The sequence below is a fragment of the Aspergillus heteromorphus genome, assembly GCF_003184545.1.
Source record: "Aspergillus heteromorphus CBS 117.55 chromosome Unknown BO70scaffold_26, whole genome shotgun sequence".
Classification (NCBI taxonomy): Eukaryota; Fungi; Ascomycota; class Eurotiomycetes; order Eurotiales; family Aspergillaceae; genus Aspergillus; species Aspergillus heteromorphus.
Window position 1 is genome coordinate 45,485 of NW_020290431.1, and position 26,001 is coordinate 71,485.

At 20.5% G+C, this 26,001-nt stretch overlaps 3 protein-coding genes across 3 annotated transcripts; 2 read left to right on the top strand and 1 right to left on the bottom strand.

The window, feature by feature from the left end:
- Window positions 1–2,820: 2,820 nt before the first annotated feature.
- BO70DRAFT_399147 (uncharacterized protein) lies at window positions 2,821–16,887 on the top strand (the record flags this gene model as incomplete). Its single annotated transcript, XM_025546847.1, has 3 exons — window positions 2,821–2,852; window positions 12,400–12,407; window positions 16,700–16,887. The coding sequence occupies 3 exons, from the start codon at window positions 2,821–2,823 to the stop codon at window positions 16,885–16,887; spliced, it is 228 nt and encodes a 75-aa protein (XP_025396366.1).
- Window positions 16,888–23,854: 6,967 nt separating this feature from the next.
- On the bottom strand, window positions 23,855–24,342 carry BO70DRAFT_431654 (uncharacterized protein; the record flags this gene model as incomplete). The annotated part of the gene is made up of 2 exons (XM_025548259.1): window positions 23,855–24,236; window positions 24,299–24,342. 2 exons carry the CDS (start codon window positions 24,340–24,342, stop codon window positions 23,921–23,923), a joined length of 360 nt encoding a protein of 119 aa, XP_025396367.1. The 3' UTR covers window positions 23,855–23,920.
- A 149-nt stretch (window positions 24,343–24,491) lies between these two features.
- On the top strand, window positions 24,492–25,850 carry BO70DRAFT_413863 (uncharacterized protein; the record flags this gene model as incomplete). Its single annotated transcript, XM_025547338.1, has 1 exon — window positions 24,492–25,850. The coding sequence occupies one exon, from the start codon at window positions 24,492–24,494 to the stop codon at window positions 25,605–25,607; it is 1,116 nt and encodes a 371-aa protein (XP_025396368.1). The 3' UTR covers window positions 25,608–25,850.
- Window positions 25,851–26,001: the final 151 nt, after the last annotated feature.

Consider the following 26,001-nt stretch of genomic DNA (forward strand, 5'->3'; position numbering starts at 1 on the left):
GATAATAGAGATGATCTTTAAAAAATATAATAGATTATAACTATTAATAATATTAATTAAAGTATCTTAATAATTAGATAGATAGTAAATATATATATTATAGAATTTTAAATAATTATAAATTATATTCTTATTCTTACTTAATTTTAAAGCTGTAAGATTTAGATTAAATATTTAAATAAAATATCTAGAAATATTAATCTAAGAATAAAAAATAAACTATTATATTAAATTAATTTATTTTATATAAAAATTCTCTAGAGCAGTCTAATATCTTTATAACAGTATTAAATAATAATAACTTTTATTATTTAATATAATATACTATACTAGTTTCTATAAAAAAGATAATAAAAAAAAAGTAAATATTAGAATATCTATTTTTCTTTTTTTATATTAAAATAAATAAAGATATTAATAATATTATTATATCTATTTAATTTATAGCTTTTAATATAAAAATTCTAGATATAAAAAATTAATAGATTTAGAATTTAAAAGCTGATTACTATATTATCTCTAATTATAATTATTTTATTAATTATACTCTCTATTAATTAAATAAGATTTTATATTAATTTAATATTTTTAATAATATAGTAGATTATACTCTGAATTATAGTATAATTTTTCTTTATTTTAATAATAATTATAAAAAATAAATAAAAATATATAATATTATATACTACTATTTGGATACAAATTTCGGGATCTTTAATAAAATCTTAGCTTATAAAATATATAATATATAGAATTATCTTAATATTATTATTTAGAGTATTAGAATCTAGAAGATTATTAATAAAGTTTATAAAAAATATAAAATTCTATTTATCAAATTAAATAGATATAAGAATCTAAGAATTATATTAATTATAATACTTAATCTAATATTACTATATTAATAACTAGAATATATAGATATTTCTAAATTAAAAGTTACTATAATAGTTAATTAACTTAAGATTAATAATTTTATATAATCTGATTATAAATTATATTTACTAGTAAAATTTAAGCAAGTTATTAGCTAAGATTTAATTACTATAGATATAAATCTCTTAATATTATAAATTACTAATATCTAGCTAATAAAGCTAATAAAATATAGCAAATATTATATATATTTAATTATAATTAATTTTATTACTTAATAATCTAAAGTTTGCTTTCTGAAGATTAAGAATATAGATATTAAATTAAAATATTTTATTAAAAAATATAAAATACTGACTGACAAGTAAATATAATACTAATATTTTAATTAGAGTGGCTTAACCTGACTGTTATATCTTAATCTTAATCTAGCCATAATCTAATAGTCAGATTAAGATATAAAAAATTTTTAATTATATAATTAAGATTAGATTAAGATATAATTATTATTATAATTATTTATATCTGCTAATTAGAAAGATTAGATATAACAGATAAATTAATAATTATAGATTAATTTATAATATATATATTCTTTTTATATAGATAATATATAAAATATAATATATATTTAATTATAATATAAATATAATAATATTCTTTAAATATAGTTTACTGCTTAATCTATTTAATTAATTATCTTAAAAAATATATTATACTTTGAAAAAGATTTTTATAAAATCTAGTATAAAAAAAATAAGAAAAAATATAAAATATTTATTTTTTATACTATTCAGAATAATAATTATAATAATATAAAAATTATAAAAACTAGATCTCTATCTCTATTTAAATATATATAATAATTAAAAACTTAGATAAGACTAATTTTTCTAATTCTAATAATAATTTATTCTCTAAATTATTTTTAAGATTATTTATATTCTTATTTTTATTAATATAAAAAATAGTAATTATCTTATTCTTCTCTTGTTTCTTAAATATAAAAATAATTAAATCTAAATTAAGATTATTAAGTATATTCTAATACTTTTTATTTATAATAAAATAATTAATATATATTTAAAGTATAATTATTTTAATTATATTAGAATTAAAACAGCTCCGGTAATAATAGTAGATATCTTAAGAATTATTAAAAAAATATTTAATATTAATATTATTAATTATAATCAAGAGAAAATCTCTAGCTATCTAATAAAAAATAGAAAACTGATTATAATAAGATTTTTAATAAATAAAAATATTAGTATATTCTATAATATCTAAAATTATATTAATTTAATTAAAGATATCTTAAGAAGCTATATATTTTTAATATCTAGATATATTTTAAATTCTTTGTATATCTTAATAAAAACTAAATATAAAATAATTTTTTAATTCTTCGCAATATATATAATCTTAAGATTTAAAAAAAAAGAAAAAATCTAATTTAAAAAGCTTATTTTAATTTAAATATTATTATAATTTATAAAGATCTGAGAAACAGAAGAAAAAGATTTAATAATATTTTTTAAAAATAAATTAAATAATTATAATTAATTTATAATTCTAAAATTATTTTATAAATAATAAATATAGAAAAATAAAAGCAGAAAACTCTATAAAAATAATTTATTTTATTTTAAAATATAATTTTATATAAATATAATTTATTATATTTTAATATACAGCTAAGATATTTACTATATCTTATTTATTTTAATAAATTTAGTAATTAGAAATTTATATCTAAAGCCCAGAGTTATAAAATAGTCTTTTTTTTTAAATAAAACTGTTTAAAATATAATAAACTAGAATAAAAAATAGATATTTATAAAAAAAATTTATAAAAAACTTTTATAGAATTTTCTATAAAAATTATAGTATTTGTAAGGATAGTAATTCTTATAATCCTTGTGATATAATATATTACAAGGAATGCCTATGCTGCGGAGACAGTTCCTCGCGAAGTAATTATACTAGTATAATATATAACTCACAGAATCCTCGCGGATATATTATCCGCGAGAGAAGCTAGATAAAAAACTAGTAATAATACTTTAAATAATACAGATATTATTTTAATTTTATAATAGATATATTTTTTTATATTATCTTAATATATATTCTTATAATCTTATTGCTCGAAATCTGTAAGATAGTCTGTTGAAATTATATCTATATAAAATATTAGATATTATATTTATAAGAATTTTTCTGATTCCCTGAAGACCAATCATAAAATTATTATAAAAAAAATAATTAAAGTAAATATAATCTTACTATTTTCTAAGAATCTTTATAAATAATTAAGTATATTTTAATAAATTGCAGAACTAGAGCAGAGACTTAAAATTTTTATAAATAATAAAAAAATTTATAAATCTCTAAGTAATCCTGATATTCTATCTGTAAAATTAAAAAAAACTAATATATATATATATTTTTTATAAAATAGTGAATACTATAGCACTCGCAATTATACTATCTTTTAATTATTTATTACTCAGCAGAAATCTACCGCGGAGACTAATAATTAAAATAAAAATTAATAAATATAGATTATAATAATCTATTTAAATTATATACTTAATAATTTATAAAAAAATAAAATTATAAAGCTCTTTTAAGAAAATAATTAAGCAGATTTTTATAAATTTTTTAAGATATAACTAGATAATCTAAAGAATTATAGATAGAAAATATAATTATAAATTCTAAGAATAATCTCTTATAAGAAAGAAAAGAACTTTATATATCTATAATACTAAAAAAAAATAAAGACAGAGCTAGATTATAAAGCACAGAAACTAAATATTATATAGTTATATTTATTTTTTAAATTATTTTTATAAAATATAAAATAAAAAATCTGTGAGCAGCCGGATTTTTCTATTACTAAACAAGATTTAATTATATTACTTATAAAATTAAGATTAAGTATTAACTAATAAAGCAAGAAAATTAATTATTTATAAAAAAAAAAGTCGCTGTTACTTACAGATTAAATAAAATAATCTAATAGTCAGAATTATTATAAGAAATTTCCACAGAGAGATATTCTATAATCAGATATATTAGAAGTATTTATCCCGCGAGATTTTATATCAGCGCCCGCGGAAATAATAAAATATTTTAATTATAGAAAATAAAATTATATTATAAAAAACTATTACTAGCGCAAGAATAAAAATCTCGAGAAATAACTTGCGGTCTGAATAAATTATAATAAATTAATAGATATATCTCTTATAATATATTCTATTCTAAGACTATAAAAATAATTACTTGTATAGAATAAGACTAATCTATTTAAAAAAATTAATATCTTAATTAATATAAATACAGAAATAAATCTAATACCCGCGATAATAATAAAGACCGCAGAATAATTAATAATATTTATAAAGATTTTTATAAGACCACTGGATAATAGTAATATTTAATTAAAAAAAACTATAATATTTAAGATTAATCTCGCAAATATAAAAAATAACCGCGAGATTTATAAAGAAATTATTATTATAATATTTAATATAGAGAAAATTATATTAAATATATTATAAATCTAGATAAAGATCTCTATTACAGAGTTTAATTAGTACTATTTAAAATTTTATAAAAAATAATAAGTTAAGATATAATATATTACTGCGACAAAATTTCTCGCGGAAAAATCAGAGATTAAATAATTATAAATTATAATAATCAGATCTATTTATAAAAAGACAGATCTGAAAGTATTTTCAGAATAGCTTTATAAATTTAAAATAATATTTACAGAGAATAAAACAACAGGCTGTTTATTCTTATAATTAAATATTAATTTAAAGATTAATCTAAAGAAAGATTATAAATTAAAAATAGATTTAATCTATAAAATATTATCCGCGAAGTAGAAAGTACTCTGGGAATATTTATAAGAATATCTTATATATAAATAAATTTAATATTTAAAATTATTTATCAGAGTATTAGTTCTCTTTATAAAAAAAAAAAATAGAAACTTATAAGTATATATTAATTACTGCAAGCTAAATAAATAAATTATTAAAAATAAGTATTTATTATTATAAATTAATAGCTATATTAATCAGCTCGCGGGAGTATTATAATTTATATAATTTAATCTTTATAAAGTTTATTATAGAATAAGAATTGCAGTAGACTATAAATAGAAAACAGTTTTTTAAATAAAGTATAATTTATTTAAATATTTAATTATATTATTTAAACTAATTAATACACCCGCGGGATTTTAAGATTTTATAAATTTCTTATTTGCGGAGTATTTAAATAACTTTATAATTATTTATTTTAATAATATTATAATATACTCGCGAGATCTGAAGATATATAAAAAACAAGTTTATAAAATTATATATATCTTAATTAAAATAGATCTATATATAAAACTAAGCAAGTACTACTTCGTGTGAATAGAGATTAATTTTCTTAGATTTATTATTAGCTGCAAAAATATATAAATAAAATTAGAATAGATTATAATAATCCGCGAGTAATCAGAGTTATAAAATATAAAAAATATATTATAATTTATAAGATTTGCAAACTAATATTAATAATTTATTTAAGAATACTTGCAAATAATAATTCTATTTATAAATCTTACTAAAAAATTCTATAAGAAAAAAAAAAAAAAATCTAATATAGGATTTTTTATAGCTAATATTTATAAGAATTTTAAGCAGCTAAAGATAGTATTTGCAGAGAATATTATAATTATTTATTTTAAGAAAAAGAAGCAAGTATATATTAAAATAGATATATCTAATTTTATAATTAATAATATATTATTATAAAGAAATATAGATAATTAATAAATTTTAATTATATTTTATTTATAAAAGATAATTACAGCTGAAAAAAATTATAAAATTTATAATTAAGAACTACTTATAATAATAAAATTATTTAGAGAATAATATTACTAGCTAGAAAGAATAGATCTCGCAGTAGAGATATTTATTAATTATAAAAGTCTTAAATACTTTATGATAAACCCAGAGCTATCGCGAAGACAAATATAATAAATATAATAACTTATAATATTTTAATTTTATCTTATTTATTATTTAGATATATAAAATTCTATAGATATACTCTTATAATATTCAGATTATAAAAAAAAAATAGTAGTTAAGAATTATAAGAAACTAAATAAACTAATTCCGCAATAATTATCTAATCTATTTAAATTATAAAAGCCAGAGAATATAAAGACAGAAGCTTTACTTATAAGTATTAGATAGATTCTTACTTATAGATATATTTTAAATATATAAAAAATTATAAAAGAAAAGATAGCAGATAATATTATTATTATAAAAAAATTATATTATAAAAATCTTTCTGTGGAGCTGCTAGCTGCAGTATCTATAATATTAATAAAAAATTAATAAATATAGAGAATCCGCGAAGAACTAAGAAATTCTAAAAACTTTAAGCTATAAAAAAAAAAGAAAGTAAATAAGATTTTATAATAAAAAAATTATAAAGATCTTTTATAAAGAGCGGGATAATTATATATCTTAGATAAATATATTCTTAAGCTTTAAATATTTATAAAGCTGTATAATAATTCTATTATAAATTATTTCGCGAGTAAGAAAATACTAATATTAATATCGCGATAATTCTAATAATTAAAAATAAATAGTTTTATAAATAAATACTATTGGGCCTGCAGAGTATATTAAGATAATAGAATAATTTATAAAAAATAGTAAGAACTGCTAGAATTTCTATTTATATTTATAAAATTCTAAAAAAAAATAATAATAAACTTTATTACTAATTTATTTGCAAGTACTAGTATTATTAAGAATTTATAAGAGATTTTTAATAGTATTCTAATAGTAATAGACTAATATAATAAGATAGCTTATTTTATTTTTTTATAAAAAAGTTTTAATAAAGAGAATCTTGCAAGAATTTTTATTAAAAAGATTTTCTATTTATATAATATACCCGCGAAGATTATTATAGATTATAATAATATTTTTATAAAAAATTTCTGATCTAATTTTATTTATATATTTATAATAAAAAAAAAGCTAAGTATAGCTTATTATCTATAGATTAATAATCAGACTAAAAAATTAAATAATATTCTTAAGTAGTACTTGCGAAATTATATTAATTTTAAATAAGATAATTAAGTAGATCTATTATTTATCGCGGAGTTTATATATAATAATATCTTGTAAGTTTTTATAAAAAAATTATTTTTTTATATTATTACCGCGGAATACCCGCGAGTTATTAAAATAAACTTTTATAAAAAGAAAAAAGCAGAGACTAAAGTCTCTGAATAGATTAAGTATATTTAGAAAATTTATATTAAAATAAAAAAAAATCTAACTTCTGCTTATAAGAAATAGAAATAATTCTATAATTATAAAAAATAAATAAAAAGCTTTATATTAAAAAAAATAATCTAACTATCTGTAAAGTATCTTTTATAAAGATAGATTAATAAAAAGCTAGATCCACGAAACAAAGAATTTTATTATATTATTAAATAGATAGACTTGCAAGTCTATAGACTAAAGTTATTTATAGAATTATAAATATATAATATATTCTATATATTACTACTTCGCGAATATTATAAAATAGACAGAATAAACTCATAGAAGTATTTTTTTATAAAGAAAAGTAATTATAAATATTATTCAGAGATTTTATTAATCTCGCGGAGTTAGAATAGATTCTTAGAAATCTTGATTAAATAAAAAAATTATTTTAGTAAGAATAATATCTGAGAATCAGCTATAAATCTATATTATCTATAATTTTATAAGAAGTTTATTCGCGAGTATAATCTTTATTTAAAAAAAAATAAAAAAAAAAATAAAATAATAAAATAATAAAAAAAATTACCTGCGAGAATTCTTATCTGACAGCAGCTTAAAATACAAGATATAATAAATACTTACAGAAATAAAAATAGATAGATTAATTATTTAATTTATAAAAAATAAATCTTATATCTAGTCTAAATATAATTATTATATCTCTATTTGTAATTATTACTAATATATATTATAAATACTCTCAAGCCCGAGAAATTATAATATATACTGTATATTTAATCAGAGAAAGAAAGCCGGCCAGCTCTAATTATAAAAAAAATCTTATAAAGCTGGGTCTAAATCTCTAGTTAATAATAGCTATTAAATCTAATAAAAAAAACAGATTATATTATTAGCTGTATAATCTAATATCTTTCTTAATTAAATAAAGATTATAATTCTGTTTAGAAAAAAAGATCTGATAGAATTATTAATATATTTATAAAAATATTAATAAATCAGTTTACTGTGGACAGATTTATAAATTAAATTAAAATCTAGTTTATAATCTTAATATTCTGCAGGATAAATTAATCTTAAATAAATTTAAATATATTCTTAGAAAAAAAAAATAGTTTATTTATTTATCGCCCGCGGATTGCGAGAATAGCAAGAATATTATTTAAAATAATATTTTTATTATAATAGTAGATTATAAAAAAAATATAAAAAAACAGCACTGCGGGGGATCAGACTATTTTAGAAATCTTAGTCAGTAAAATAATAAATTATATATAAATTAGCTTTTTATACTTCGCAAAGAAAACAGATATTTACTGCGAGAGAAAAAGATAGAAAGACTATAATAGAAATAATAATAATATTAATAATAATAGCAGCGGCAGAGACAAAGATAATAATAATAATAATAATAATAATAGTAATAGCAGCAGCAGCGGCAGTCGCAGAAATAGATTATTCTAACTCTATATTAATTATAAAATATAAAACAAATCTTTCTAAGAAATTACTTACCACGGACGCTCGCGGGAAGAGAAGAAAAAAAAAAAATAAAAAAAAAAAAAAAAAACAAAAGTCTAGTAATAAAAATAGTAATTTTTTTATAAAAGAAAAAACTAGTAAATATATAATATAAAAAAAAAAATATTAAAATAATTAATTATAATTCTTAGATTAGATTATATATATCCCAGACTCGCAAAGTAACAAGCATCTGTAAATTAATAAAAAATTATAAAATATTATATCTTATAATCTGATACAGATACTTCAGAGCCGCGAAAATATAAAATAATTATAAAAATATAAAATAAACTATAAAGACAGAAAACAGCCGCGAAGATATAAAATAAGCTGTAAAAATTATAAAATAGCTGTAAAGATATAAAACAGCCGTAAAGACATAAAATAAATTACAAAGATTATAAAATAATCGCGAAAATATAAAATAATTACAAAGATATAAAGCAAGTTATAAAGAGTATAAAATAACTGTGAAGATATAAAATAATTATAAGAATATAAATAACTGCAAGAATTCTTTAAATAAGTACTTATTTATAATAATAATAATAATTAAGAGAGAGGAAGACTGCAGAGATTAAAAAAAGAAAAAAAAATTAAAGAATAGAAAGAGTTAAAAAAAAAAAAAAAAAAAAAAAAAAAAATTTAAAAAAAATATTTTTTCTTAGAATTCTAAGTTCTGAGCCCTGAGTTCTAATTTATATTTAAATTAGAAATATTATATTATATTTATTATTTAATTATAATTACAAAGATATTTATAATATTTACTATTTGACTATAATCACAGGAATCTAAAATATAGTAAATAATAATATAATTATAGCTATATAAAATAATTACAGTAAATCTATATAAAGCAGATCTTATAAGAAAAAAAAAAAATTATTTTTTTTTTAATTAATTTTCTCGCGAAGAAGATTTTATAGCAGAGATTTTAATAGTATCTAATTTCTTATAAATAATAATCTTAAGAGTCAAGATTCTAAGAAGAGAAATAATTATAAGAATAGTAATTCTTATAATTCTTATAATATAATATATCGTGAGAAATATCTATACTGCAAAGACAGTTTCTTGCAAAGTAATTATACTAGTATAATATATAATTTATAAAATCCTCGCGGATATATTATCTGTAAGAGAAGCTAGATAAAAGACTAGTAATAATACTTTAAGTAATACAGATATTATCTTAACTTTGCAATAAATATACTTTCTTCATACTATCTCAACACGCACCCTTATAGTATTATAATATAGATCTAGTATATTTCATTTATTTATTTTATTTATTTAATCTATTTAATTTATTTAATTTATTTAATCTATTTAATCTGCTTTATTTTAATAATCTAACTATTTATAATCTTCTTAATTATTTATTAGTTTCTGATTCTGTTAGTAGCTCTTCGAGCTATATTTTATCTATAAATTTAAAAATAATCTAATTTAGAAAAAATAATAAAATAGAAGCAGTATATTTATTTCTAGTATTTTAATTAATAATTAATATATAATTTTTTTAGTATTCTATAATATAATTAAAATATATAGCTAAAATAGAATAATAATTATATATTTTTATATATATTTTTTATTATAAGAATAATAATTTTATAAAAAGCTAAATTTTATTAATATAACTAGAATTTTCTTATTATTTCTAATAAATAATAATAAAAAAGATACTAATTTCTTTTTTAATTATATTTTTTAATCTAAAAAGCTTCTTTTTATATATTTTTAAATAATAATAAAAATAGTCAGATTAATAATTATTTAATCTAAGTATATCTTAATTATATTAGAGCTTAAAAAGATATAATAAATAGATCTTAATATTAAGAATAATTAAAATAATTAACTATCTGATTTTTAGCTATATTATAATTAGATATAAAAATTTTCTTAATCTAATTATAATCTGGTGGTTAAATATAAAAATTCTAATTAACCTGATCTGATCTGGTTATTAGCCACTCTAATTTTAATAAAAATACTGAGTTTAATTTTTTTACTAAGTAAGTCAGAAATTAATTAATATATATTATCTTAATACTATATTATATATCTAAGATTAATAAATTTTTAAAATGATATAAAGATTATCTTAATTAAACAGCTTATATAATAATTATTAATAGTAATATATCTAAAAATATATAGTCTTTCGCGATTAATACTGCTAATCTAATTATTAATTAACTAATCTATCTAAATAACAAGACTAATAAGTCTTTGCTATAAAAATAATATAAATATTATAAATTATCTAATTTAAAGTCTATTCTTAATTTTCTATATATTTTTAAATATTAGATATATATTTATTTATTTAAGAAGATATATATACAGGCAAGAAAAATATCTTTAAGAATAATTAAAAAATACTTAATTAAATATAAAAAAGAGTATAATTATATATTAAAGATTTAGAGTTCTTCAGACTGTAAGATTTATTAATTATATTATATTAAACTATATAAAATAAAGATATATTATAATAATAAAAATAATCTAGATTCTGATACAGAAATCTCTGTAGAATATTAATTATAATTTATTAAATTTATAAAGAATAATTCTGATTATTATATTATTCTATTATCTATAATTAAATATAAAACAGTTATCAAGAATTTTTAAATAAAAGATTTATTATTAATATACAGAAAAGTTTAAATAATCTCTTAATTATTTTTAAAATTATATCTTACTTAATTAATTATATTTTATCTAAAAGATTCTTAATAAGCTAAAAAAAATAATAATATTATTCAGTTTTTTATTAGACTTAGAGTGGCTTAACCTGATCATTATATCTTAACCTTAACCTGGTCATAACCTGGCGATCAGATTAAGATATAAAAAATTTTTAATTATATAATTAAGATCAGATTAAGATATAATTATTACTATAACTATTTATATCTGCTAATTAGAAAGATTAGATATAGCAGATAGATTAATAATCACAGATTAATTTATAATATATATATTCTTTTTATATAAATAATATATAAAGTATAATATATATTTAATTATAGTCTAGAAATAATAATATTCTTTAGATATAGTTTATTACTTAATCTACTTAATTAATTATATTAAGAGATATATTATACTCTGAAAAAGATTTTTATAAAATCTAGTATAAAAAAAATAAGAAAAAATATAGAATATTTATTTTTTATACTATTCAGAATAATAATTATAATAGCATAGAAATTATAAAGACTAGATCTTTATCTTTATCTAAATATATATAATAATTAAAGACTTAAATAAGACTAATTCTTCTAATTTTAATAATAATTTATTTTCTGAATTATCTTTAAGATTATTTATATTCTTATTCTTACTAATATAAAAAATAATAATTATCTTATTCTTCTCTTGCTTCTTGAATATAAAAATAATTAAATCTAAATTAAGATTATTAAATATATTCTGATACTTCTTACTTATAATAAAATAATTAATATATATTTAAAGTATAACTACTTTAATTATATTAAAATTAAGACAGCTTCGGTGATAGTAATAGATATCTTAAGAATTATTAAAAAAATATTTAATATTAATACTATTAATTATAACTGAGAGAAAATCTCTAATTATTTAATAAAGAATAGAAAACTAATTATAGCAGAACTTTTAGTAAGCAAGAATATTAGTATATTTTATAGTATTTAAAATTATATTAATTTAATTAAAAATATCTTAAAAAACTATATATCTTTAATATCTAGATATATCTTAAGTTTTTTATATATCTTAACTGCGGATAAGAATCTTCAGTATTTAGAAATATTATAAAAGATCTTATCCAGATCTGATAATAATCCGAAGATTATTAATAATATATTAATTATTAAATTTTAATTAAAATAAAAAGAGAATATCTTCTTAAAGATAGTTTAATATTTATAATACTAGTTAATATTCTTATCTAGCTATATATCTTTCTTAAATTTCTTAAGCTTTAATATCAGGTCTAGAATAGTTATAATTATATAGATATAGTCTTCTGTCTGATAAATATAATAATAATATTTTTAAAGCTTCTAATATATATTATATAAGCTCTCAAGAATCTTCTTCTTTCAGAATATCTACTTTTTTTCTAGTCTGTTAATTAAATAATTCAGATAATTAAAAAAATTATTATAAATATTATAAATCTTATAAACAGTAGGCCCATTATTCTTAGAAAAACAGAAAATAAAAAAAAAAAAATATAAAAGCTTAAGAAGATATTTTATCTATTTTTACTCTATTATAATAAAATAAAGATAATTAATATTATTATACTTATAATATTAAATAAAACTTTTAATTACTTAACAAAATTTAAGTATTTAATAAATTATAAAATAGATTAAGTTCCAGCAAGTTTTATAATTAAAAAAAAAATAATAGACTAAGCCAGATTTAAGTTATTAAATAAATAAGAACTTCTTATAGTATTAAGAACTTATATTTATAAATTATATAATCTTTTAAATCTATAATTAAGAATTAATATAATAAACTAGCTGATAAAAGACTTCTAGAAACTTTTTATAAAAAAAAATTCTATATTAGTCTTTTACAGATAGCTTTTAGAATATATTTTCTTAAAAATTTTTAAAATATTAAAAAAGACTTTAAGACTTTTATTATTATTTTTTTATATATATTTAATAGTATTATTTAAAATCTCAATCTAAAGTTTCCGCAGAAGAATATTAATTATAAGCTAAATTATATAAATAAGACAGAGAATATAATACTAGCTTTAAATAATCTTTAAAAAATTAAAATTAACTAGAATATTATAAAACTAAATACTCTGACTAAGTTAAGTTCAGAATTCAGCTAAGATTATACTAAATATTATATTATTATTACTAGTATTATTAGTTATTATATCTAATAATTAATAAACAAGATTATATTTATATAAGACTAATAGAATAATTACAGCTAGATTCTTATTAATATAAAATCTAGATATTAATCAGAAGCCTAGCAAAATCTTATAATAGTCTATATTTTTTATTAAGAAATATCTAATTAAATCAAGAAATATTTTCTGATCAGAACTAATCCAGCAGTCTATTATAATTAATATTTATTTAATATTCAAGAACTTTAATAATAACTATATATATATCTCTTCAGATAATTCTATAAAATATTCTTTAATCTATATTTAATTAGAAAAACTTAATTTTCGGCAGAAAGATAAAACAGTAAGATTAATTATCTATTTAAATTAAATATACCTAATAATTTAAAACAGTAGATAACAGGCAATTATAAAGTATAGAACTTAATTCTAAAAATTCTGTTTATTATAAATTATAAAAATCTAGAGAAAAATAATAATTAAAAAAGATTTATTTTAAAAAAATAAATAAATATCTATAATAACTCTTTACTTAGTATCTGACTAATTATTTACTTAGATATAACTAATAATAATTTCTTCTTATAATTTTTACAGAGATAATAGTTTATAAAACTAGTTTCTGAGTTTTTAATTCTCAGATATTATAAAATATAAAGATATATAATATAATAGATATAAAAGATTTTATTAAAAAATAATATATCTTTCTGAAAGCTGTCTTATATTATTAATAATTTTTCTTAATTAAAATAAAATAGCAGTTTTTTAATTTATATATAATCTTTAGAAAAGATTATCTTCTATTATTAATTCTAAAAAATAAAGAGCTTTTTTTAAAGAGCTGAATATAAAATAATCTTCCAATTTCTTGTAATATATATAATCTTAAGATTTAAAGAAGAAGAAAAAATCTGACTTAAGAAGCTTATCTTAGTTTAAGTATTATTATAATTTATAAAGATCTAAGAAATAAAAAAAGAAGACTTGATAATATTTTTTAAAAATAAACTAGATAATTATAATTAACTTATAATTCTAAAGCTGTTCTATAAATAATAAATATAAAAAAATAAAAGCAGAAAACTCTATAAAGACAGTTTATTTTATTTTAAAACATAACTTTATATAAATATAATCTATTATATTTTAATATACAGCTAAGACGCCCGCTGTATTTTATTTATTTTAATAAATTTAGTAAGCAGAAATTTATATTTAAAGCCCAGAGTTATAAAATAATTTTTTTTTTAAACAGAGCTACTTAAAATATAATAAATTAAAATAGAAAATAGATATTTATAAAAAAAATCTATAAAAAATTTTTATAAAATCTTTTATAAAAGCTATAATATTACAGTACAGATCTAATATATTCTATTTATTTATTTTATTTATTTAATCTGTTTAATCTATTTAATCTATTTAATCTATTTAATCTGCTCTATTCTAATAATCTAATTATTTATAATCTTCTTAACTATCTGCTAGTTTCTAATTTTATTAATAGCTCTTCGAGCTATATCTTATTTATAAATCTAAGATAGAGTGGCTTAACCTGACCGTTATACCTTAACCTTAACCTGGCCATAACCTGGCGGTCAGGTTAAGGTATAAAAAATTTTTAACCGTACGGTTAAGGTCAGGTTAAGGTACAACCGTCACTATAACCGTTTATACCTGCCGGTCAGGAAGGTCAGGTATAGCAGGTAGGTTAATAACCGCAGGTTAATTCGTAATATATACATCCTTCTTACATAGATAATATACAAAGTGTAATATATATTTAATTACAGTATAGACATAGTAATATTCTTTAGATATAGCCTACTGCTCGACCTGCTCAACCGGTCGCCTTAAGAGGTATACTACACTCTGGAAAAGGCTTTTACAGAACCTAGTATAGAAGAAATAAGAAAAGATACAGAATATTTATTCTTTATACTGTCCGGGACGGTGATCATGATGGCGTAGGAATTGTAAAGGCCGGGTCTCTATCTCTACCTGAGTACGTGTGATAGTCGAAGACTCAGGTAAGGCTAGTTCTCCTAATTCTGATAATAACCCATCCTCTGGGTCATCTTCAAGATCATCTATATCCTCATTCTCACTAATATAGAAGGTAGTAATCACCTCATCCTCCTCTTGCTCCTTGGGTGTAAAGATGATCGAATCTGGATTGAGATCATCAAGCATATCCTGATACTCCTCACTTATAGTAAAACAATCGATACACATTTGAAGCATAACTGCTTCAATTATATCAGGATCGAGACGGCTCCGGCGATAGTGGCAGATATCTCGAGAACTGTTGAAAAGACGTTCAACACTGACACCATTGGTTGCGACCGAGAGGAAATCTCTAGCTATCTGGTAGAGAATAGGAAACTGATCACGGCGGGACTTCCAGTAAGCAAGAATATCAGTATGCCCTGTAGTACCTGGAATCGTATTAGTTCGATCGAAGATGTCTTAAGAAGCTACATACCTTCAATATCTAGATATGCCTTAAGTTCTTCGCACGTCTCGACGAGAGCTGGATATGGGACAATCTTCCGATTCTTCGCGACGCGTGTAATCTCGAGATTTGGGGGAGGAGGAAAGATCTGACTTGAGAAGCTTATCTCAGTTTGGGCATTATCATGGTTTGTAAAGGTCTGAGAAACGGAAGAAGAAGGCTCGATAGTATTCTCTGAAAATAAACCAGATGACTGCAATTGACTCATGATTCTGAAGCTGTTCTGCAAATAATAGATATAGAAAGATAGAAGCAGAAAACTCTGCAAAGGCAGTTTGTTTTGCTTCAAGACACGACTTCGCGTAAATGTGATCTATCATATTTTAACATGCAGCTGAGGCGCCCGCCGTATCTTATTCATTTCAGTAGGCCTAGCAACCAGGAATTCATATCTGGAGCCCAGAGTTATAGAATAGTCCCTTCTCTTAAACAGAGCTGCTTAAGGCATAATAGACTAGGGTAGAAAGTAGATATTCATAGGAGAGGTCTGCAAAAGGCTTTTACAGGATCTTCTATAAGAGCTGTAGTATCACAGTGCAGACCTAGTGTACCCTGTTTACCTGTTCTACCCGTTCGACCTGTTTGACCTGTTTGACCTGTTTGACCTGTTTGACCCGCTCTACCCCAACAACCCGACTGTCCGCAACCTCCTTAACTGCCTGCCAGTTCCTGATCCTGTTGGTAGCTCTTCGAGCTACATCTTGTCTATGAACCTGAGGATAGCCTGACCCAGGGGAAATAGTAGAATAGAAGCAGTATATTTATTCCCAGTATTCTAATTAGTAGTTAATATATGGTTTTTCTAGTGTTCTATGATATGATTAAGGTGTACGGCTAAAACGGAGCGGTAATTATATATCTTTACACATGTTTCTCGCTGTAAGAACAATAATTTTATAAAAAGCTGAATTTTATCAACACAACTAGGATTTCCTTATTATTTCCGATGAATAGTGATAAAGAAGATACTAATTTCTTTCTCAGTTATATTTTTTTAATCTAAAAAGCTTCTTTTTATATACTTTTAGGCGACGGTGAAGATGGCCAGGTTAATAACCGTTTAACCTGGGTATACCTTAACCGTGCTAGAGCTTAAAAAGGTATAGCGGGTAGGTCTTGGCGCCAAGAACGGTTAAGACGGTTAACCGCCCGGTTTTTAGCTATACCGCGGTCAGGTATAAAAATTTCCTTAACCTGACCATAACCTGGCGGTTAGGTATAAAAATTCCAATTAACCTGACCTGACCTGGCCGTTAGCCACTCTAATCTAAGAATAGCCTGATTCAGAAAAAATAATAAAATAAAAATAATATATTTATTTTTAGTATTCTAATTAATAATTAATATATAATTTTTCTAGTATTTTATAATATAATTAAGATATACAGCTAAAACAGAGTAATAATTATATATTTTTATATATATTTCTTACTATAAAAATAATAATTTTATAAAAAGCTGAATTTTATTAATATAACTAGAATTTTCTTATTATTTTTAATAAATAATAATAAAAAAGATACTAATTTCTTTCTTAATTATATTTTTTTAATCTAAAAAGCTTCTTTTTATATACTTTTAAATAATAATAAAGATAATTAGATTAATAACTATTTAATCTAAATATATCTTAATTATACTAGAGCTTAAAAAGATATAGTAAATAGATCTTAATACTAAGAATAATTAAAATAGTTAACTGCCTGATTTTTAGCTATACTATAATCAGATATAAAAATTTCTTTAATCTAATTATAATCTGATGATTAGATATAAAAATTCTAATTAACCTGACCTGACCTGGCCGTTAGCCACTCTATAAATATCTCAGGGCTGTGGATTATTTAATCTTCTATTTAAAAAAAACAAAGAACTTGGCTATTAAATTTAGCTCTAGTTCTATTTTATTTTATATAGTCAGTAATACTAGTTTTGCTGATAATTAAGATTATGCTAGTTTAATAAAATATATTATTTATTTATTTAATAACTCTATTAATTAACTAAGCAAGAAACAGTGTTATATAATTTTTTTAACTATTAAAGCTGAATTATTAGTCTTAATTACTGCAGTCAAGCAACTTCTTTAATAAAGAAGATTTTTTAAATAAATAGAATTTAATTCTAATCAATACTTCTTTATATTATATAATAATTATTAAATAGTCAAAATTCTTACTGATAAGAATTTCTTATTTTAGACTAGTCTGAAATATATTAATATTACTAATTATTAGCTAAGATAAGAAGTTCTAAATAAAATAATTAATATTTAATAAATATCTATTAATAAAATACAAGCAGATAGCCTGACTAAGCAGTTTCTTAATTAGAAATATACTTAATTTATTAAATAGTTAAATATAATAATTTATTAAATTCTATTATTATTATTTTCTATTTTTAGTAATTTATTTACTTCAGTTTTTTTAATATTTTATCTTATCAAAACTGCGGGAATATATTAATAATATAAACAGACTGGCTAGTTTACTGTCTAAGACTTATTAATTTATAATCTTAGATTAATTAACTATCTTAGACTATTAATTAATAGATTAATAATTCTAAGTTCTGTCTATCTTATAGTAGAGTAAGAGATCTTATTTTTATTAATTATTTTAGTCTTTATTTAATTACTAGTTCTATTATTCTCAGCCCTGTTTTATTTATATAATTTTTATATAATTTTTATATAATTTTATATATTTTTATATACTTTTGATAGCCAATTAGCTATAAATATAAATAAAAAGATCTCTCAGTTTTTAATCAATTTTTTAATAAATTTTAATTAAATTGAATTAGCTTTTAATCTTTTTTTTATTTATTTAATCTTTAATTTTTCTTATTACTTCTTTTATCTTTTTCTTATCTTTTTTTTATCTTTATCTCACTTTCATCTCACTTTTATACTTAATTTATATAAGAAAATAAGAATTTAGTAAAGTCTTTCTAAGAGATTAGAGAAAAGTTCTTACTTAATTATCTGATTTTTAATTTTTCTTATTTTTTACTTCTCTTATCTTTCTCTTACTTTTATCTTACTTTTGCACCTAATTTGTATAAGAAAGTGAAAGTTCAATAAAGTCTTCTTAAGAAAAGTTCTTACTTCTTAAGAAAAGTTCTTAATTATAAATATTAAACTATTTTTAAAAAGATATTCTCTTTTTATTTTAATTAAAATTTAATAATTAATATATTATTAATAATCTCTAGATTATTATCAGATCTAGATAAAATCTTTTATAATATTTTTAAATATTAGAGATTCTTATTTATAATTAAGATATATAAAAAACTTAAGATATATCTAGATATTAAAAATATATAGTTTCTTAAGATATCTTTAATTAAATTAATATAATTTTAGATATTATAAAATATATTAATATTTTTATTTACTAAAAGTTCTGCTATAATTAATTTTCTATTTTTTATTAAATAATTAAAGATTTTTTTTTAATTATAATTAATAATATTAATATTAAATATTTTTTTAATAATTCTTAAAATATTTATTATTATTATCAGAGCTGTCTTAATTCTAATATAATTAAAATAATTATATTTTAAATATATATTAATTATTTTATTATAAATAAGAAATATTAAAATATATTTAATAATCTTAATCTAGATTTAATTATTTTTATATTTAAAAAATAAAAAAAAAATAAGATAATTACTATCTTTTATATTAATAAAAATAAGAATATAGATAATCTTAAAAATAATTTAAAAAATAAATTATTATTAAAATTAGAAGAACTAGTTTTATTTAAGTTTTTAATTATTATATATATTTAGATAAAGATAGAGATCTGATTTTTATAATTTTTATATTATTATAATTATTATTTTAAATAATATAAAAAATAAATATTTTATATTTTTTTTTATTTTTTTTATACTAGATTTTATAAAAGTCTTTTTCAGAATATAATATATTTTTTAATATAATTAATTAAATAGATTAAATAATAGACTATATTTAAAGAATATTATTATATTTATATTATAATTAAATATATATTATACTTTGTATATTATCTATATAAAAAAAATATATATATTATAAATTAATTTATAATTATTAATTTATCTGCTATATCTAATCTTTTTAATTAATAAATATAAATAGCTATAATAATAATTATATCTTAATCTAATCTTAATTATATAGTTAAAAATTTTTTATATCTTAATCTAATTATTAAATTATGGCCAGATTAAGATTAAGATATAATAATCAGGTTAAGCCACTCTAATTAAATTATTATTAAATATTTTTGCTTTAATAATAATATTATTCTGCGGCCGGAGAGAGTATATAATTTTTAACTAAAAAAGAATATTTAAGATAAATATATAAGATTCTTATTAAGAATCTTATATTATGTAAAGCTTAAAAAAATATAATAGATAAATCTTAATATTAAGAATAATTAAAATAATTAACTATCTGATTTTTAGCTATATTATAATTAGATATAAAAATTTTCTTAATCTGATTATAATCTGGCGGTTAGATATAAAAATTCTAATTAACCTAACCTGACCTGGCTGTTAGCCACTCTAATTTAAGCCAGAGTTTTAAGATAAAATATCTAGATATTTTAACTTATTTTCTTGGCTGTGATATTAGCAGAGATATTATAAAAAAAAATTATTATTATAAATCAGAATATCTATATTAAAAATCTTTTAAAATATTATAATATAAATAAGATATTATTAAAGAATTATTTTATAAATTCTAAATATCAGGAATTTAGATCTAAGAATTAGAAATATAATAATAGTAATATTAAGAATTATATAATAATAATAAATAAATTAAATTAATTATTAATATATATAAGATCTGATATTATATATTCTGTTCTTTACTTATAATATTATTACCGAAGCTTAATATTATATAATATAATAATTATAAAAAATATTCTTTATTATTTTAAAAATAATAAATATAATCTTACTCTAGCTCTAAAGTATACTGTAGAGTGGCTTAACCTGACTGTTATATCTTAATCTTAACCTGGCCATAATCTGACAGTTAGATTAAGATATAAAAAATTTTTAATTATATAATTAAGATTAGATTAAGATATAATTATTACTATAATTATTTATATCTGTTAATTAAAAAAATTAGATATAGCAGATAGATTAATAACCACAGATTAATTTATAATATATATATATTTTTATATAGATAATATACAAAGTATAATATATATTTAATTATAGTATAGATATAATAATATTCTTATTTCTTTAGATATAGTCTACTGCTTAATCTGCTTAATTAATTATTTTAGACTTTTAAGAGATATATTATACTCTGAAAAAGACTTTTATAAAATCTAGTATAAAAAAAATAAGAAAAAATATAGAATATTTATTTTTTATACTATCCGGGACAGTAATTATAATAGTATAGAAATTATAAAGACCGGGTCTCTATCTCTATCTAAGTATATATAATAATCAAAGACTTAGATAAGACTAGTTCTTCTAATTATTTACTTAGACATAACTGATAATAATTTCTTCTTATAATTCTTGCAGAGATAATAGCTTATAGAACTAGTTTCTGAGTTTTTAATTTCTGAATATTATAAGATATAAAGATATATAATATAATAAATATAAAGAGTTTTATTAAAAAATAATATATCTTTCTAAAAACTATTCTATATTATTAATAACTTTTTCTAATTAAAATAAAATAGCGATTTTTAAGTTCATATATAATTTTTAGAAAAGATTATCTTCTATTATTAATTCTAAAAAATAAAGAGCTTTTTTTAAAAAGCTGAATATAAAATAATCTTCTAATTTTTTATAATATATATAATCTTAAGATTTAGAAAAGAAGAAAAGATCTGACTTAAAAAGCTTATCTTAGTTTAAGTATTATTATAATTTATAAAGATCTAAGAAATAAAAAAAAAAGATTTAATAATATTCTCTAAAAATAAATTAAATAATTATAATTAATTTATAATTCTGAAGCTGTTCTATAAATAATAAATATAAAAAAATAAAAACAGAAAACTTTATTTAATAAATATTAGATTAAAATAAAAATTTAATATAATAATAGAACAGGATTTAATCTCTGATTATAAATCTAATAATAAATTTAATAAGCAGAAATTTATATTTAAAATCTAGAATTATAAAATAGTCTTTTCTTTTAAACAGAGCTGCTTAAAATATAATAGACTAAGATAAAAAATAGATATTTATAAAGAAAATTTATAAAAAATTTTTATAAAATCTTCTATAAGAGCTGTAGTATTATAATATAGATCTAGTATATTTTATTTATTTATTTTATTTATTTAATCTGTTTAATCTGTTTAATTTATTTAATTTATTTAATTTACTTTATTTTAATAATCTAATTATTTATAATCTTCTTAATTATTTATTAATTTCTGATTTTATTAATAGCTCTTCGAGCTATATTTTATTTATAAATCTAAGAATAGTCTAATTCAGAAGAAATAATAGAATAAAAATAATATATTTATTTTTAGTATTTTAATTAATAATTAATATATAATTTTTCTAGTATTTTATAATATAATTAAAATATACAGCTAAAATAAAGTAATAATTATATATTTTTATATATATTTCTTACTATAAAAATAATAATTTTATAAAAAGCTGAATTTTATTAATATAACTAGAATTTTCTTATTATTTTTAATAAATAATAATAAAGAAGATACTAATTTTTTTTTAGTTATATTTTTTTAATCTAAAAAACTTCTTTTTATATACTTTTAAATAATAATAAAGATAGCCAGATTAATAATTATTTAATCTAGATATATCTTAATTATACTAGAGCTTAAAAAGATATAGCAGATAAATCTTAATATTAAGAATAATTAAAATAATTAATTATCTAGTTTTTAACTATATTACAGTCAGATATAAAAATTTTCTTAATCTGATTATAATCTGGTAGTTAGATATAAAAATTCTAATTAATCTGACCTGACCTGGCCGTTAGCCACTCTAGTATACTGATTCTATAAAAATATAATATAATATAATATATTAAAATTATTTAAATTATAAATTAATAAAAATATTTATTATTTTCTTTACTGAATTACTGATTAATTAATTAAATAAAAAATAAAAAATTATTATTAAGTTCTTAATTCTGACTAAGTTAATTATATATAAAAAAATTATTAAAAAAGATCTAGAAATTAAGTAATTAATTAAGATATTTAATATATTAATATTTAATTATATTCTAGTTTATATAGACTATTAAAATATTATTAATCTAGTTTATAAAAAGAGTTATACTTTAATTATTAAATAGCTTAATAATTATATTTAATTTATTAGAGATATCTAAAAAAAAGAATAAATTAAGTTCTGCTAAATTTTCTTAAAAAAAAATATAATAAATAGATTAACTAAGTCTTTTTAGATAATAAAATTTAAAATATTTAAAAAAATACTTTATTTTAAAAAGATAAAGTAATAGTCAAGAATTAAAAAAATAGTTTTTTTATAATTATTTTATTATAATTTTATATATATTATCTAGTTAAATAATCTGTAGAGCTTCAGAAATCGCAGTTAAAAAGTATATTAATAATAATTACTTTAAAATATATAACCGCATCTTTTACTTTAGATATCAAGATTCCTGGCCTCTGCCCTCTAAATCAACTCATTGTTTCCTGTTGCCTCGTGTGGTCGCTTCCTACGTCTTCATGAGAGGCTGAGGAGCAGGAAGAGGGAGAAGAGGAAGAAGAAGGAGAAGAAGAAGGAGAAGAAGGAGAAGGAGAAGGAGAAGGAGAAGGAGAAGGAGAAGGAGAAGGAGAAGGAGAAGGAGAAGGAGAAGGAGAAGGAGAAGGAGAAGGAGAAGGAGAAGGAGAAGACGAAGACGAAGACGAAGACGAAGACGATGACGATGACGATGACGATGACGATGACGATGACGATGACGATGACGATGACGATGACGATGACGATGACGATGACCACAACGACGACGACGAGGAGGAGGAGGAAGAGGAAGAGGATACTTCGGACAGTGACTTTCAACCATGAGTAGACCTTAGATAATGTTGAATCAAGGAATCGTACGTAGTTATTAAGCGATAATTCCTGATAGAAGCTAGGTAGTTCATACACTGAATCCGTACCTACGTATTGATGACCGAAGCAAACAAGTAAGACGGAACTGACTCCGGTTAATCTTGTGATCAATTTCAACCCGCAAGAATCGTAGGTAGAGTGACTCTCTTCTCTAGGAGAGCATTTACTCGGTCTATCCAACATGGCTTCAGGCACAGCATATCGGTGCATGCAACCAGACAATGCCGTTTTGAATTTCGACCCAGATCCATACCAGCGCAGGCCCCCAGTAGTACAGTACCGGGCTCCACCAAAAAGAACATCAAGGAGGCATGCACGATCGGCACTTTCGATTTGTCGACTCCCAGTTGAGATTCTCCACGAGATACTCCTCGATCTCGACCTGATCAGCATCGGAACGCTTCGTGAAGTTGACACGATCATGAGGCGGGTCGCAGACTCCCTTCCCCCGTACTCCTTGCTGCGGTCCCTTGCCTCGGACACGATCCATGTCATGGAGGCCGTCGAGTGCGTTTCATATTTCCCCGTCCGTCGACTCTTTGCCGAGTTCTGCCATCCCTACTGCCGGACCTGTCGCGACTTCGGGCCCTTTCTTTACTTGCCGACGCTCACACGCTCCTGCTACAAATGCAATCTCCTCCGACCGGAGTACGAACTGGCGCCGCTGGCAGAGGTGTTCTTCCGCTTCGGACTCGAGGCGCAGGTCCTTGAATCACTGTCGGCTATCCGCAAAATCAATCCGCCCCGATACTGGCTGGTTGACTTAGCTCAGGCAAAAGCCTTGGGGCGACGGATCCATGGGAATTCCAGAGCAACGAAGCAAGTGCACAAAGCCCGTGTCAAGCTGCGCGAAATTGACTACGAACGCCCGATCTGGCAATTTGAAAGGACGCAGAGTCGAGATATCCAGTGCAAACGGCCTTGGCGTCGATTAATTAACAATTCACCCTCAACCGCCGTTGCAGTAGGCTCTTGGAGGTTGGAAGCAACGGCCGCATTTCCGTACTGGGATCGCAAAACACAGACACTCGAGCCAGGGGCCTACTGCAGGGCTTGCACCTATCAGTGGGAGCAGGGAAATATTAATGATTGGAGACGCCTGGGCCCGGTTGGTGGCTCCTACCCCCTAAGCAAAGAGGCCGCGTATCGAGCATTTCTGGAGGCAGATCTACCTGAGCATTTCCTCCACTGCCCTGCAGTCAAGGCAAACTACAGCTTTCGTACCGGACGGATGGGATCTTATGGGTGGGATGGGCCGGATTTTATTGTTCACCCCAAGAATGGTAATTCTATCTGATGCGATGGCATTGTCCTTCGGGGCTTTGCGAGTCTCCATCAGAGGTAGAAGCGACGTTGGCTGATCTCTTCCAACTGCCACCGAATTTTGTGATCCGTTGGATGAAGAACTTTCCATTGTGTCTGCCATCTATCTCTGGATATATTTTCCGAGCTTGGTTCAATCACAAGCATCTACATGGTGGGGGAAGGGGGCGTTGAGACTGCCAGATACTAGTAGCTTATGAGCAAGAAATGAAATAATGTTTTGATTTAAAATAATGTCTTTCATTTCTTAACCTGGGATTCGTTATAGATTATTCAACATTTAGAGCGCTGTTCTTCAAATCTTGCACTTGTGAAAAATCAGGTATCTTCAGACTTTTAGTTTAGGGCCCCGGCGTACGACATATTTG